The sequence below is a fragment of the Dendrobates tinctorius genome, unplaced genomic scaffold, assembly GCF_039654945.1.
Source record: "Dendrobates tinctorius isolate UK_male_01 unplaced genomic scaffold, ASM3965494v1 ptg000367l, whole genome shotgun sequence".
Taxonomy (NCBI): Eukaryota; Metazoa; Chordata; class Amphibia; order Anura; family Dendrobatidae; genus Dendrobates; species Dendrobates tinctorius.
The window spans coordinates 4,580,001-4,600,290 of NW_027362033.1; the positions used below are offsets into that span (position 1 = coordinate 4,580,001).

Here is a 20,290-nt window from a genome sequence, read left to right on the forward strand (position 1 = left end):
ACACGGTATATATACACAGGAGGGGACAGTACACGGTATATATATACAGGAGGGGGCAGTACACAGTATATATATACAGGAGGGGGCAGTACACAGTATATACACAGGAGGGGGCAGTACACAGTATATATATATACAGGAGGGGACAGTACACAGTATATATATATATATACAGGAGGGGGCAGTACACAGTATATACACAGGAGGGGGCAGTACACAGTATATATACACAGGAGGGGGCAGTACACAGTATATATACACAGGAGGGGGCAGTACACAGTATATATACACAGGAGGGGGCAGTACACGGTATATATACACAGGAGGGGACAGTACACGGTATATATATACAGGAGGGGGCAGTACACAGTATATATACACAGGAGGGGGCAGTACACAGTATATATACACAGGAGGGGGCAGTACACAGTATATATACACAGGAGGGGGCAGTACACGGTATATATACACAGGAGGGGACAGTACACGGTATATATATACAGGAGGGGGCAGTACACAGTATATATATACAGGAGGGGGCAGTACACAGTATATACACAGGAGGGGGCAGTACACAGTATATATACACAGGAGGGGGCAGTACACAGTATATATATACAGGAGGGGGCAGTACACAGTATATACACAGGAGGGGGCAGTACACAGTATATATACACAGGAGGGGGCAGTACACAGTATATACACAGGAGGGGGCAGTACACAGTATATATACACAGGAGGGGGCAGTACACGGTATATATACACAGGAGGGGGCAGTACACGGTATATATATACAGGAGGGGGCAGTACACAGTATATATATACAGGAGGGGGCAGTACACAGTATATACACAGGAGCGGGCAGTACACAGTATATATATATACAGGAGGGGGCAGTACACAGTATATATACACAGGAGGGGACAGTACACGGTATATATATACAGGAGGGGACAGTACACGGTATATATACACAGGAGGGGACAGAACACGGTATATATACACAGGAGGGGACAGTACACGGTATATATATACAGGAGGGGGCAGTACACAGTATATATATACAGGAGGGGGCAGTACACGGTATATATATACAGGAGGGGGCAGTACACGGTATATATATACAGGAGGGGACAGTACACGGTATATATACACAGGAGGGGACAGTACACGGTATATATACACAGGAGGGGACAGTACACGGTATATATATACAGCAGGGGGCAGTACACAGTATATATATACAGGAGGGGGCAGTACACGGTATATATACACAGGAGGGGGTAGTACACAGTATATATACACAGGAGGGGGCAGTACACAGTATATATACAGGAGGGGGCAGTACACAGTATATATATACAGGAGGGGGCAGTACACAGTATATATATACAGGAGGGGGCAGTACACGGTATATATACACAGGAGGGGGCAGTACACAGTATATATATACAGGAGGGGGCAGTACACAGTATATATATACAGGAGGGGGCAGTACACAGTATATATATACAGGAGGGGGCAGTACACAGTATATATATACAGGAGGGGGCAGTACACAGTATATATATACAGGAGGGGGCAGTACACGGTATATATATACAGGAGGGGGCAGTACACAGTATATATACACAGGAGGGGGCAGTACACGGTATATATACACAGGAGGGGGCAGTACACGGTATATATACACAGGAGGGGGCAGTACACAGTATATATACACAGGAGGGGGCAGTACACGGTATATATACACAGGAGGGGGCAGTACACGGTATATATACACAGGAGGGGGCAGTACACAGTATATATACAGGAGGGGGCAGTACACAGTATATATACAGGAGGGGGCAGTACACAGTATATATACACAGGAGGGGGCAGTACACGGTATATATACACAGGAGGGGGCAGTACACGGTATATATACACAGGAGGGGGCAGTACACAGTATATATACAGGAGGGGGCAGTACACAGTATATACACAGGAGGGGGCAGTACACAGTATATATACACAGGAGGGGGCAGTACACAGTATATATACACAGGAGGGGGCAGTACACGGTATATATATACAGGAGGGGGCAGTACACAGTATATATACACAGGAGGGGGCAGTACACGGTATATATACACAGGAGGGGGCAGTACACGGTATATATACACAGGAGGGGGCAGTACACAGTATATATACACAGGAGGGGGCAGTACACAGTATATATACAGGAGGGGGCAGTACACAGTATATATACAGGAGGGGGCAGTACACAGTATATATACAGGAGGGGGCAGTACACAGTATATATACACAGGAGGGGGTAGTACACGGTATATATATACAGGAGGGGGCAGTACACAGTATATATACACAGGAGGGGGCAGTACACAGTATATATATACAGGAGGGGGCAGTACACGGTATATATATACAGGAGGGGGCAGTACACGGTATATATATACAGGAGGGGGCAGTACACGATATATATATACAGGAGGGGGCAGTACACAGTATATATACAGGAGGGGACAGTACACAGTATATATACCCAGGAGGGGGCAGTACACAGTATATATATATATACAGGAGGGGGCAGTACACGATATATCTATACAGGAAGGGGCAGTACACAGTATATATACCCAGGAGGGGGCAGTACACAGTATATATATATATACAGGAGGGGGCAGTACACGATATATCTATACAGGAAGGGGCAGTACACAGTATATATACACAGGAGGGGGCAGTACACGGTATATATATATATACAGGAGGGGGCAGTACACAGTATATATATACAGGAGGGGGCAGTACACAGTATATATACACAGGAGGGGGCAGTACACAGTATATATATACAGGAGGGGGCAGTACACAGTATATATACACAGGAGGGGGCAGTACACAGTATATATATATATACAGGAGGGGGCAGTACACGATATATCTATACAGGAAGGGGCAGTACACAGTATATATACACAGGAGGGGGCAGTACACGGTATATATATATATACAGGAGGGGGCAGTACACAGTATATATATACAGGAGGGGGCAGTACACAGTATATATACACAGGAGGGGGCAGTACACAGTATATATATACAGGAGGGGGCAGTACACAGTATATATACACAGGAGGGGGCAGTACACAGTATATATACACAGGAGGGGGCAGTACACAGTATATATACCCAGGAGGGGGCAGTACACAGTATATATACCCAGGAGGGGGCAGTACACAGTATATATATATATACAGGAGGGGGCAGTACACGATATATCTATACAGGAAGGGGCAGTACACAGTATATATACACAGGAGGGGGCAGTACACGGTATATATATATATACAGGAGGGGGCAGTACACAGTATATATATACAGGAGGGGGCAGTACACAGTATATATACACAGGAGGGGGCAGTACACAGTATATATATACAGGAGGGGGCAGTACACAGTATATATACACAGGAGGGGGCAGTACACAGTATATATACACAGGAGGGGGCAGTACACGGTATATATATATATATATATATATATATATACAGGAGGGGGCAGTACACGATATATATATACAGGAGGGGACAGTACACGGTATATATACACAGGAGGGGGCAGTACACAGTATATATATACAGGAGGGGGCAGTACACAGTATATACACACAGGAGGGGGCAGTACACAGTATATATATATATACAGGAGGGGGCAGTACACGGTATATATACACAGGAGGGGGCAGTACACAGTATATATACACAGGAGGGGGCAGTACACAGTATATATATATACATACAGGAGGGGGCAGTACACGGTATATATACACAGGAGGGGGCAGTACACAGTATATATATACAGGAGGGGGCAGTACACAGTATATATATACAGGAGGGGGCAGTACACGGTATATATATACAGGAGGGGGCAGTACACAGTATATATACACAGGAGGGGGCAGTACACAGTATATATATATACATACAGGAGGGGGCAGTACACGGTATATATACACAGGAGGGGGCAGTACACAGTATATATATACAGGAGGGGGCAGTACACAGTATATATATACAGGAGGGGGCAGTACACGGTATATATATACAGGAGGGGGCAGTACACAGTATATATATACAGGAGGGGGCAGTACACAGTATATATACCCAGGAGGGGGCAGTACACAGTATATATACCCAGGAGGGGGCAGTACACGGTATATATACACAGGAGGGGGCAGTACACGGTATATACACAGGAGGGGGCAGTACACAGTATATATATACAGGAGGGGGCAGTACACGGTATATATACACAGGAGGGGGCAGTACACGGTATATACACAGGAGGGGGCAGTACACGGTATATATATACAGGAGGGGGCAGTACACGGTATATATACACAGGAGGGGGCAGTACACGGTATATATATACAGGAGGGGGCAGTACACAGTATATATATACAGGAGGGGGCAGTACACAGTATATATATACAGGAGGGGGCAGTACACAGTATATATATACAGGAGGGGGCAGTACACAGTATATATATACAGGAGGGGGCAGTACACGGTATATACACAGGAGGGGGCAGTACACAGTATATATATACAGGAGGGGGCAGTACACAGTATATATATACAGGAGGGGGCAGTACACAGTATATATATACAGGAGGGGGCAGTACACGGTATATATATACAGGAGGGGGCAGTACACAGTATATATACACAGGAGGGGGCAGTACACGGTATATATACACAGGAGGGGGCAGTACACAGTATATATATATACAGGAGGGGGCAGTACACAGTATATATATATACAGGAGGGGGCAGTACACGGTATATATATACAGGAGGGGGCAGTACACAGTATATATATACAGGAGGGGGCAGTACACAGTATATATATACAGGAGGGGGCAGTACACAGTATATATATACAGGAGGGGGCAGTACACAGTATATATACACAGGAGGGGGCAGTACACGGTATATATACACAGGAGGGGGCAGTACACAGTATATATATATACAGGAGGGGGCAGTACACAGTATATATATATATACAGGAGGGGGCAGTACACGGTATATATATACAGGAGGGGGCAGTACACAGTATATATATACAGGAGGGGGCAGTACACGGTATATATATACAGGAGGGGGCAGTACACAGTATATATACACAGGAGGGGGCAGTACACAGTATATATATACAGGAGGGGGCAGTACACAGTATATATATACAGGAGGGGGCAGTACACAGTATATATATACAGGAGGGGGCAGTACACAGTATATATATACAGGAGGGGGCAGTACACAGTATATATACACAGGAGGGGGCAGTACACAGTATATATATACAGGAGGGGGCAGTACACAGTATATATACAGGAGGGGACAGTACACAGTATATATACCCAGGAGGGGGCAGTACACAGTATATATATATATATATATACAGGAGGGGGCAGTACACAGTATATATATATATATATACAGGAGGGGGCAGTACACAGTATATATATATATATACAGGAGGGGGCAGTACACAGTATATATATATATACAGGAGGGGGCAGTACACAGTATATATATATATATACAGGAGGGGGCAGTACACAGTATATATATATATATACAGGAGGGGGCAGTACACAGTATATATATATACAGGAGGGGGCAGTACACAGTATATATACACAGGAGGGGGCAGTACACAGTATATATATACAGGAGGGGGCAGTACACGGTATATATATATACAGGAGGGGGCAGTACACAGTATATATATACAGGAGGGGGCAGTACACGGTATATATATACAGGAGGGGGCAGTACACAGTATATATACACAGGAGGGGGCAGTACACGGTATATATACACAGGAGGGGGCAGTACACGGTATATATATACAGGAGGGGACAGTACACAGTATATATACACAGGAGGGGGCAGTACACGGTATATATATACAGGAGGGGACAGTACACAGTATATATACACAGGAGGGGGCAGTACACGGTATATATACACAGGAGGGGGCAGTACACAGTATATATACACAGGAGGGGGCAGTACACGGTATATATATACAGGAGGGGACAGTACACAGTATATATATATACAGGAGGGGGCAGTACACAGTATATATATATATACAGGAGGGGGCAGTACACGGTATATATATACAGGAGGGGGCAGTACACAGTATATATATACAGGAGGGGGCAGTACACGGTATATATATACAGGAGGGGGCAGTACACAGTATATATACACAGGAGGGGGCAGTACACAGTATATATATACAGGAGGGGGCAGTACACGGTATATATATACAGGAGGGGACAGTACACAGTATATATACACAGGAGGGGGCAGTACACGGTATATATACACAGGAGGGGGCAGTACACAGTATATATACACAGGAGGGGGCAGTACACGGTATATATATACAGGAGGGGACAGTACACAGTATATATACACAGGAGGGGGCAGTACACGGTATATATACACAGGAGGGGGCAGTACACAGTATATATACACAGGAGGGGGCAGTACACGGTATATATATACAGGAGGGGACAGTACACAGTATATATATATACAGGAGGGGGCAGTACACAGTATATATATATATACAGGAGGGGGCAGTACACGGTATATATATACAGGAGGGGGCAGTACACAGTATATATATACAGGAGGGGGCAGTACACGGTATATATATACAGGAGGGGGCAGTACACAGTATATATACACAGGAGGGGGCAGTACACAGTATATATATACAGGAGGGGGCAGTACACAGTATATATATACAGGAGGGGGCAGTACACAGTATATATATACAGGAGGGGGCAGTACACAGTATATATATACAGGAGGGGGCAGTACACAGTATATATACACAGGAGGGGGCAGTACACAGTATATATATACAGGAGGGGGCAGTACACAGTATATATACAGGAGGGGACAGTACACAGTATATATACCCAGGAGGGGGCAGTACACAGTATATATATATATATATACAGGAGGGGGCAGTACACAGTATATATATATATATATACAGGAGGGGGCAGTACACAGTATATATATATATATACAGGAGGGGGCAGTACACAGTATATATATATATACAGGAGGGGGCAGTACACAGTATATATATATATATACAGGAGGGGGCAGTACACAGTATATATATATATATACAGGAGGGGGCAGTACACAGTATATATATATACAGGAGGGGGCAGTACACAGTATATATACACAGGAGGGGGCAGTACACAGTATATATATACAGGAGGGGGCAGTACACGGTATATATATATACAGGAGGGGGCAGTACACAGTATATATATACAGGAGGGGGCAGTACACGGTATATATATACAGGAGGGGGCAGTACACAGTATATATACACAGGAGGGGGCAGTACACGGTATATATACACAGGAGGGGGCAGTACACGGTATATATATACAGGAGGGGACAGTACACAGTATATATACACAGGAGGGGGCAGTACACGGTATATATATACAGGAGGGGACAGTACACAGTATATATACACAGGAGGGGGCAGTACACGGTATATATACACAGGAGGGGACAGTACACAGTATATATATACAGGAGGGGGCAGTACACAGTATATATATACAGGAGGGGGCAGTACACAGTATATATATACAGGAGGGGGCAGTACACAGTATATATATACAGGAGGGGGCAGTACACAGTATATATATACAGGAGGGGGCAGTACACAGTATATATATACAGGAGGGGGCAGTACACGGTATATATACACAGGAGGGGGCAGTACACGGTATATATACACAGGAGGGGGCAGTACACGGTATATATATACAGGAGGGGACAGTACACAGTATATATACACAGGAGGGGGCAGTACACGGTATATATATACAGGAGGGGACAGTACACAGTATATATACACAGGAGGGGGCAGTACACGGTATATATATACAGGAGGGGACAGTACACAGTATATATATACAGGAGGGGGCAGTACACAGTATATATATACAGGAGGGGGCAGTACACAGTATATATATACAGGAGGGGGCAGTACACAGTATATATATACAGGAGGGGGCAGTACACAGTATATATACACAGGAGGGGGCAGTACACAGTATATATATACAGGAGGGGGCAGTACACAGTATATATACAGGAGGGGACAGTACACAGTATATATACCCAGGAGGGGGCAGTACACAGTATATATATATATATATACAGGAGGGGGCAGTACACAGTATATATATATATATATACAGGAGGGGGCAGTACACAGTATATATATATATATACAGGAGGGGGCAGTACACAGTATATATATATATACAGGAGGGGGCAGTACACAGTATATATATATATATACAGGAGGGGGCAGTACACAGTATATATATATATATACAGGAGGGGGCAGTACACAGTATATATATATACAGGAGGGGGCAGTACACAGTATATATACACAGGAGGGGGCAGTACACAGTATATATATACAGGAGGGGGCAGTACACGGTATATATATATACAGGAGGGGGCAGTACACAGTATATATATACAGGAGGGGGCAGTACACGGTATATATATACAGGAGGGGGCAGTACACAGTATATATACACAGGAGGGGGCAGTACACGGTATATATACACAGGAGGGGGCAGTACACGGTATATATATACAGGAGGGGACAGTACACAGTATATATACACAGGAGGGGGCAGTACACGGTATATATATACAGGAGGGGACAGTACACAGTATATATACACAGGAGGGGGCAGTACACGGTATATATACACAGGAGGGGGCAGTACACAGTATATATACACAGGAGGGGGCAGTACACGGTATATATATACAGGAGGGGACAGTACACAGTATATATACACAGGAGGGGGCAGTACACAGTATATATACACAGGAGGGGGCAGTACACGGTATATATATACAGGAGGGGGCAGTACACAGTATATATACACAGGAGGGGGCAGTACACGGTATATATATACAGGAGGGGACAGTACACAGTATATATACACAGGAGGGGGCAGTACACGGTATATATACACAGGAGGGGGCAGTACACAGTATATATATACAGGAGGGGGCAGTACACAGTATATATATATATATACAGGAGGGGGCAGTACACAGTATATATACACAGGAGGGGGCAGTACACAGTACATATACACAGGAGGGGGCAGTACACAGTATATATATACAGGAGGGGGCAGTACACAGTATATATACACAGGAGGGGGCAGTACACAGTATATATACACAGGAGGGGGCAGTACACGGTATATATACAGGAGGGGACAGTACACGGTATATATACACAGGAGGGGGCAGTACACGGTATATATACACAGGAGGGGGCAGTACACGGTATATATATACAGGAGGGGGCAGTACACGGTATATATATACAGGAGGGGGCAGTACACAGTATATATACAGGAGGGGACAGTACACGGTATATATATACAGGAGGGGGCAGTACACGGTATATATATACAGGAGGGGGCAGTACACGGTATATATATACAGGAGGGGGCAGTACACAGTATATATATACAGGAGGGGGCAGTACACAGTATATATATACAGGAGGGGGCAGTACACGGTATATATATACAGGAGGGGGCAGTACACAGTATATATATACAGGAGGGGGCAGTACACAGTATATATATACAGGAGGGGGCAGTACACGGTATATATACACAGGAGGGGGCAGTACACGGTATATATATACAGGAGGGGGCAGTACACAGTATATATACAGGAGGGGACAGTACACAGTATATATACACAGGAGGGGGCAGTACACGGTATATATACACAGGAGGGGGCAGTACACAGTATATATATACAGGAGGGGGCAGTACACAGTATATATACACAGGAGGGGGCAGTACACGGTATATATATACAGGAGGGGGCAGTACACAGTATATATACAGGAGGGGACAGTACACAGTATATATACACAGTAGGGGGCAGTACACGGTATATATACAGGAGGGGACAGTACACAGTATATATACACAGGAGGGGGCAGTACACGGTATATATACACAGGAGGGGGCAGTACACGGTATATATATACAGGAGGGGGCAGTACACAGTATATATATACAGGAGGGGGCAGTACACAGTATATATATACACAGGAGGGGGCAGTACACAGTATATATACAGGAGGGGACAGTACACAGTATATATACACAGGAGGGGGCAGTACACGGTATATATACACAGGAGGGGGCAGTACACAGTATATATATACAGGAGGGGGCAGTACACGGTATATATACACAGGAGGGGGCAGTACACAGTATATATATACAGGAGGGGGCAGTACACGGTATATATACACAGGAGGGGGCAGTACACAGTATATACACACAGGAGGGGGCAGTACACAGTATATACACACAGGAGGGGACAGTACACGGTATATATACACAGGAGGGGGCAGTACACAGTATATATATACAGGAGGGGGCAGTACACGGTATATATACACAGGAGGGGGCAGTACACAGTATATACACACAGGAGGGGGCAGTACACAGTATATACACACAGGAGGGGACAGTACACGGTATATATACACAGGAGGGGGCAGTACACAGTATATATATACAGGAGGGGGCAGTACACGGTATATATATACAGGAGGGGGCAGTACACGGTATATATACACAGGAGGGGGCAGTACACGGTATATATACACAGGAGGGGGCAGTACACAGTATATACACACAGGAGGGGACAGTACACGGTATATATACACAGGAGGGGGCAGTACACAGTATATATACACAGGAGGGGACAGTACACGGTATATATACACAGGAGGGGGCAGTACACAGTATATACACACAGGAGGGGGCAGTACACAGTATATACACACAGGAGGGGACAGTACACGGTATATATACACAGGAGGGGGCAGTACACAGTATATATATACAGGAGGGGGCAGTACACGGTATATATATACAGGAGGGGGCAGTACACAGTATATACACACAGGAGGGGGCAGTACACAGTATATACACACAGGAGGGGACAGTACACGGTATATATACACAGGAGGGGGCAGTACACAGTATATATATACAGGAGGGGGCAGTACACGGTATATATATACAGGAGGGGGCAGTACACAGTATATACACACAGGAGGGGGCAGTACACAGTATATACACACAGGAGGGGACAGTACACGGTATATATACACAGGAGGGGGCAGTACACAGTATATATATACAGGAGGGGGCAGTACACGGTATATATATACAGGAGGGGGCAGTACACAGTATATATATATATACAGGAGGGGGCAGTACACGGTATATATACACAGGAGGGGGCAGTACACAGTATATATATACAGGAGGGGGCAGTACACAGTATATATATACAGGAGGGGGCAGTACACGGTATATATACAGGAGGGGACAGTACACAGTATATATACACAGGAGGGGGCAGTACACAGTATATATATACAGGAGGGGGCAGTACACAGTATATATATACAGGAGGGGGCAGTACACGGTATATATACAGGAGGGGACAGTACACAGTATATATACACAGGAGGGGGCAGTACACGGTATATATACAGGAGGGGACAGTACACGGTATATATACACAGGAGGGGACAGTACACGGTATATATACACAGGAGGGGACAGTACACGGTATATATACACAGGAGGGGGCAGTACACGGTATATATACAGGAGGGGACAGTACACGGTATATATACACAGGAGGGGGCAGTACACGGTATATATACACAGGAGGGGGACAGTACACGGTATATATACAGGAGGGGACAGTACACGGTATATATACACAGGAGGGGGCAGTACACGGTATATATACACAGGAGGGGACAGTACACAGTATATATACACAGGAGGGGGCAGTACACGGTATATATACAGGAGGGGACAGTACACGGTATATATACACAGGAGGGGGCAGTACACGGTATATATACACAGGAGGGGACAGTACACGGTATATATACACAGGAGGGGGCAGTACACAGTATATATACACAGGAGGGGACAGTACACAGTATATATACACAGGAGGGGGCAGTACACGGTATATATACAGGAGGGGACAGTACACGGTATATATACACAGGAGGGGGCAGTACACGGTATATATACACAGGAGGGGACAGTACACGGTATATATACACAGGAGGGGACAGTACACAGTATATATATACAGGAGGGGGCAGTACACAGTATATATACACAGGAGGGGACAGTACACAGTATATATACACAGGAGGGGACAGTACACAGTATATATATATACAGGAGGGGGCAGTACACAGTATATATATATACAGGAGGGGACAGTACACAGTATATATACACAGGAGGGGACAGTACACAGTATATATATACAGGAGGGGGCAGTACACAGTATATATATACAGGAGGGGGCAGTACACGGTATATATACAGGAGGGGGCAGTACACAGTATATACACAGGAGGGGGCAGTACACAGTATATATACACAGGAGGGGACAGTACACAGTATATATATACAGGAGGGGGCAGTACACGGTATATATACAGGAGGGGACAGTACACAGTATATATACACAGGAGGGGGCAGTACACGGTATATATACACAGGAGGGGGCAGTACACGGTATATATACAGGAGGGGACAGTACACAGTATATATACACAGGAGGGGGCAGTACACGGTATATATACAGGAGGGGACAGTACACGGTATATATACACAGGAGGGGGCAGTACACGGTATATATATACAGGAGGGGGCAGTACACAGTATATATATACAGGAGGGGGCAGTACACAGTATATATACAGGAGGGGACAGTACACAGTATATATACACAGGAGGGGGCAGTACACGGTATATATACACAGGAGGGGGCAGTACACGGTATATATACACAGGAGGGGGCAGTACACAGTATATATATACAGGAGGGGGCAGTACACGGTATATATACACAGGAGGGGGCAGTACACGGTATATATACAGGAGGGGACAGTACACAGTATATATACACAGGAGGGGGCAGTACACGGTATATATACACAGGAGGGGGCAGTACACAGTATATATATACAGGAGGGGGCAGTACACAGTATATATATACAGGAGGGGGCAGTACACAGTATATATATACAGGAGGGGACAGTACACAGTATATATACACAGGAGGGGGCAGTACACGGTATATATACACAGGAGGGGGCAGTACACAGTATATATATACAGGAGGGGGCAGTACACGGTATATATACAGGAGGGGACAGTACACAGTATATATATACAGGAGGGGGCAGTACACGGTATATATACACAGGAGGGGGCAGTACACGGTATATATACAGGAGGGGGCAGTACACAGTATATATATACAGGAGGGGGCAGTACACAGTATATATATACAGGAGGGGACAGTACACAGTATATATACACAGGAGGGGGCAGTACACGGTATATATACACAGGAGGGGGCAGTACACAGTATATATATACAGGAGGGGGCAGTACACAGTATATATATACAGGAGGGGGCAGTACACGGTATATATACACAGGAGGGGGCAGTACACAGTATATATACACAGGAGGGGGCAGTACACGGTATATATACACAGGAGGGGACAGTACACGGTATATATACACAGGAGGGGGCAGTACACGGTATATATACACAGGAGGGGGCAGTACACAGTATATATACACAGGAGGGGGCAGTACACAGTATATATACACAGGAGGGGACAGTACACGGTATATATACACAGGAGGGGGCAGTACACAGTATATATACACAGGAGGGGGCAGTACACAGTATATATACAGGAGGGGACAGTACACGGTATATATACACAGGAGGGGGCAGTACACGGTATATATACACAGGAGGGGGCAGTACACAGTATATATATACAGGAGGGGGCAGTACACAGTATATATATACAGGAGGGGGCAGTACACAGTATATATACAGGAGGGGACAGTACACAGTATATATACACAGGAGGGGGCAGTACACGGTATATATATATACAGGAGGGGGCAGTACACAGTATATATACAGGAGGGGGCAGTACACAGTATATACACAGGAGGGGGCAGTACACAGTATATATATACAGGAGGGGGCAGTACACAGTATATACACAGGAGGGGGCAGTACACAGTATATATATACAGGAGGGGGCAGTACACGGTATATATACACAGGAGGGGGCAGTACACGGTATATATACAGGAGGGGACAGTACACAGTATATATACACAGGAGGGGGCAGTACACGGTATATATACACAGGAGGGGGCAGTACACAGTATATATATACAGGAGGGGACAGTACACAGTATATATATACAGGAGGGGGCAGTACACAGTATATATATACAGGAGGGGGCAGTACACAGTATATATATACAGGAGGGGGCAGTACACAGTATATATATACAGGAGGGGGCAGTACACAGTATATATATACAGGATGGGACAGTACACAGTATATACACACAGGAGGGGGCAGTACACAGTATATATACACAGGAGGGGGCAGTACACGGTATATATACACAGGAGGGGGCAGTACACAGTATATATATACAGGAGGGGGCAGTACACAGTATATACATACAGGATGGGACAGTACACAGTATATACACACAGGAGGGGGCAGTACACAGTATATATACACAGGAGGGGGCAGTACACAGTATATATACACAGGAGGGGGCAGTACACAGTATATATACACAGGAGGGGGCAGTACACGGTATATATACACAGGAGGGGGCAGTACACGGTATATATACACAGGAGGGGGCAGTACACAGTATATATATACAGGAGGGGGCAGTACACAGTATATATACACAGGAGGGGGCAGTACACGGTATATATACACAGGAGGGGGCAGTACACAGTATATATACACAGGAGGGGGCAGTACACGGTATATATACACAGGAGGGGGCAGTACACAGTATATATACACAGGAGGGGACAGTACACGGTATATATACACAGGAGGGGACAGTACACGGTATATATACACAGGAGGGGGCAGTACACGGTATATATACACAGGAGGGGGCAGTACACAGTATATATACACAGGAGGGGGCAGTACACAGTATATATACACAGGAGGGGGCAGTACACAGTATATATACACAGGAGGGGACAGTACACAGTATATACACAGGAGGGGGCAGTACACAGTATATATATACAGGAGGGGACAGTACACGGTATATATACACAGGAGGGGACAGTACACAGTATATATACACAGGAGGGGGCAGTACACAGTATATATACACAGGAGGGGGCAGTACACAGTATATATACACAGGAGGGGGCAGTACACAGTATATATATATACAGGAGGGGGCAGTACACAGTATATATATATATACAGGAGGGGACAGTACACAGTATATATACACAGGAGGGGGCAGTACACAGTATATATATACAGGAGGGGGCAGTACACAGTATATACACAGGAGGGTGCAGTACACAGTATATATACACAGGAGGGGGCAGTACACAGTATATATACACAGGAGGGGGCAGTACACAGTATATATACACAGGAGGGGGCAGTACACAGTATATATACACAGGAGGGGGCAGTACACAGTATATGTACACAGGAGGGGGCAGTACACAGTATATATATATATACAGGAGGGGGCAGTACACAGTATATATATATACAGGAGGGGACAGTACACAGTATATATACACAGGAGGGGACAGTACACAGTATATATACACAGGAGGGGACAGTACACAGTATATATACACAGGAGGGGGCAGTACACAGTATATATATACAGGAGGGGGCAGTACACAGTATATACACAGGAGGGTGCAGTACACAGTATATATACACAGGAGGGGACAGTACACAGTATATATATACAGGAGGGGACAGTACACAGTATATATACACAGGAGGGGACAGTACACAGTATATATACACAGGAGGGGACAGTACACAGTATATATACACAGGAGGGGGCAGTACACAGTATATATATACACACAGGAGGGGGCAGTACACAGTATATACACAGGAGGGTGCAGTACACAGTATATATACACAGGAGGGGGCAGTACACAGTATATATACACAGGAGGGGGCAGTACACAGTATATATACACAGGAGGGGGCAGTACACAGTATATATACACAGGAGGGGGCAGTACACAGTATATATACACAGGAGGGGGCAGTACACAGTATATATATACAGGAGGGGACAGTACACAGTATATATACACAGGAGGGGACAGTACACAGTATATATACACAGGAGGGGACAGTACACAGTATATATACACAGGAGGGGGCAGTACACAGTATATATATACAGGAGGGGGCAGTACACGGTATATATATACAGAAGGGGGCAGTACACAGTATATATACACAGGAGGGGACAGTACACGGTGTATATACACAGGAGGGGGCAGTACACAGTATATATATACAGGAGGGGGCAGTACACAGTATATATATACAGGAGGGGACAGTACACAGTATATATATACAGGAGGGGGCAGTACACAGTATATATATACAGGAGGGGGCAGTACACAGTATATACACACAGGAGGGGGCAGTACACAGTATATATATACACAGGAGGGGACAGTACACAGTATATATACACAGGAGGGGGCAGTACACAGTATATATATACAGGAGGGGGCAGTACACAGTATATATATACAGGAGGGGGCAGTACACGGTATATATACACACAGGAGGGGGCAGTACACAGTATATATATACAGGAGGGGACAGTACACAGTATATATACACAGGAGGGGGCAGTACACAGTATATATACACAGGAGGGGGCAGTACACAGTATATATACACAGGAGGGGGCAGTACACAGTATATATATACAGGAGGGGGCAGTACACAGTATATATATACAGGAGGGGGCAGTACACAGTATATATATACAGGAGGGGCAGTACACAGTATATATATATATATATATATATACACAGGAGGGGCAGTACACAGTATATATACACAGGAGGGGGCAGTATACAGTATATACACACAGGAGGGGGCAGTACACAGTATATATACACAGGAGGGGGCAGTAGACAGTATATACACACAGGAGGGGGCAGTACACAGTATATATATACAGGAGGGGGCAGTACACGGTATATACACACAGGAGGGGACAGTACACAGTATATATACACAGGAGGGGGCAGTACACAGTATATATATACAGGAGGGGGCAGTACACAGTGTATATATATACAGGAGGGGCAGTACACAGTATATATATATATATACACAGGAGGGGGCAGTACACAGTATATATACGCCGGTTCGGGCAGTACACAGTATATATACGCCGGTTCGGGCAGTACACAGTATATATACGCCGGTTCGGGCAGTACACAGTATATATACGCCGGGTCGGGCAGTACACAGTATATATACGCCGGGTCGGGCAGTACACAGTATATATACGCCGGGTCGGGCAGTACACAGTATATATACGCCGGGTCGGGCAGTACACAGTATATATACGCCGGGTCGGGCAGTACACAGTATATATACGCCGGGTCGGGCAGTACACAGTATATATACGCCGGGTCGGGCAGTACACAGTATATATACGCCGGGTCGGGCAGTACACAGTATATATACGCCGGGTCGGGCAGTACACAGTATATATACGCCGGGTCGGGCAGTACACAGTATATATACGCCGGGTCGGGCAATACACAGTATATATACGCCGGGTCGGGCAGTACACAGTATATATACGCCGGGTCGGGCAGTACACAGTATATATACGCCGGGTCGGGCAGTACACAGTATATATACGCCGGGTCGGGCAGTACACAGCATATATACGCCGGTTCGGGCAGTACACAGTATATATACGCCGGGTCGGGCAGTACACAGTATATATACGCCGGGTCGGGCAGTACACAGTATATATACGCCGGGTCGGGCAGTACACAGTATATATACGCCGGGTCGGGCAGTACACAGTATATATACGCCGGGTCGGGCAATACACAGTATATATACGCCGGGTCGGGCAGTACACAGTATATATACGCCGGGTCGGGCAGTACACAGTATATATACGCCGGGTCGGGCAGTACACAGTATATATACGCCGGTTCGGGCAGTACACAGTATATATACGCCGGGTCGGGCAGTACACAGTATATATACGCCGGGTCGGGCAGTACACAGTATATATACGCCGGGTCGGGCAGTACACAGTATATATACGCCGGGTCGGGCAGTACACAGCATATATACGCCGGGTCGGGCAGTACACAGTATATATACGCCGGGTCGGGCAGTACATGTACGCAGTCTCCTCCTCACCGATCTCGGCTCCTCGTGCGCTGATCTCTCTCCCCGCGCAGTAACAGCCTCCACTGGCAGCGACAGTTCCGACCACGCCCACCCGTGTGACTCCGCCCACCCGTGTGACTCCGCCCTCACACATCCCGACATCTTTTATCGGCTGTGATATAATGGCCAGCAGTGTGATGATGAAGGAGGAGCTAAAATTTGATTGACAACTGAATGGTCATGAGGGGCGTGTCCTGTGTAGATTGCTGGATTCTGGAGGCCACATCATCATGGCAGAGGACAGTCAGGTGAGAGGAGAGCGCAGAGGATGCTGGGAGGTGTGGTTATCACCCTTGTGTACATGTCCTGCGGTGTGGCAATCAGATCGGTGTGTGGGTCTCAGATGGTTTATACTATGTTGTGGGAATGCTGGGAGTTGTGGTGCAGTTATTCACTGATAAGTTTATTAATCTACAGGAAGGAGAATGAAGATGGCGGAGCGGCGCCCCCCAACGTCCGCAGCCCCTGAGGTCAGTTCTGCTGATTAACATAAATGCAGAATACAAAACCGCAACTAAAAACAGAAGAAGATGGAGGTGAGCGGTCATGGCTGCCATCCGGCCCTGGGTAACAGGCGAGAATACACCCCTCCAGGCCAGAATCTACCCCTCCAGGCCCGAATACACCCCTCCAGGCCCGAATACACCCCTCCAGGCCCGAATACACCCCTCCAGGCCCGAATACACCCCTCCAGGCCCGAATACACCCCTCCAGGCCCGAATCTACCCCTCCAGGCCCGAATACACCCCTCCAGGCCCGAATACACCCCTCCAGGCCCGAATACACCCCTCCAGGCCCGAATACACCCCTCCAGGCCCGAATACACCCCTCCAGGCCCGAATCTACCCCTCCAGGCCCGAATACACCCCTCCAGGCCCGAATACACCCCTCCAGGCCCGAATACACCCCTCCAGGCCCGAATACACCCCTCCAGGCCCGAATATACCCCTCCAGGCCCGAATACACCCCTCCAGGCCCGAATCTACCCCTCCAGGCCCGAATACACCCCTCCAGGCCCGAATCTACCCCTCCAGGCCCGAATACACCCCTCCAGGCCCGAATCTACCCCTCCAGGCCCGAATCTACCCCTCCAGGCCCGAATCTACCCCTCCAGGCCCGAATCTACCCCTCCAGGCCCGAATCTACCCCTCCAGGCCCGAATCTACCCCTCCAGGCCCGAATACACCCCTCCAGGCCCGAATATACCCCTCCAGGCCCGAATATACCCCTCCAGGCCCGAATATACCCCTCCAGGCCCGAATCTACCCCTCCAGGCCCGAATCTACCCCTCCAGGCGAGAATCTACCCCTCCAGGCCAGAATCTACCCCCTCCCGGCCAGAATCTACCCCCTCCCGGCCAGAATCTACCCCCTCCCGGCCAGAATCTACCCCCTCCCGGCCAGAATCTACCCCCTCCCGGCCAGAATCTACCCCCTCCCGGCCAGAATCTACCCCCTCCCGGCCAGAATCTACCCCCTCCCGGCCAGAGTCTACCCCTCCCGGCCAGAGTCTACCCCTCCCGGCCAGAGTCTACCCCTCCAGACCAGAGTTTACCCCTCCAGGCCTGAGGCCACAGCCAGTCTGTTGAATTCCGACCTTGTCATGCACACAGCAGTCGATGACTCCATGGATTGGCTGACATCCTGCAAGCTTTAATCTGTGGTCAACAACAGAACAGGCGCATTATCCTGAAGATAAAGACGATCATTAGAATGTTATCAGTGTT

At 46.7% G+C, this 20,290-nt stretch overlaps 1 protein-coding gene across 3 annotated transcripts in view; it reads right to left on the bottom strand.

The window, feature by feature from the left end:
- The window catches only part of LOC141075711 (PC-esterase domain-containing protein 1A-like), a 104,516-nt gene extending 85,851 nt beyond the window's left edge, over nt 1–18,665 (bottom strand). For all 3 annotated transcript variants that reach the window (XM_073562852.1, XM_073562851.1, XM_073562850.1), the window contains exon 1: nt 18,535–18,665. In XM_073562852.1, coding sequence (XP_073418953.1) covers nt 18,535–18,658 — 124 coding nt within the window. In that variant the 5' untranslated portion in view covers nt 18,659–18,665. The remainder of the gene's footprint in view (nt 1–18,534) is intronic.
- Nucleotides 18,666–20,290: the final 1,625 nt, after the last annotated feature.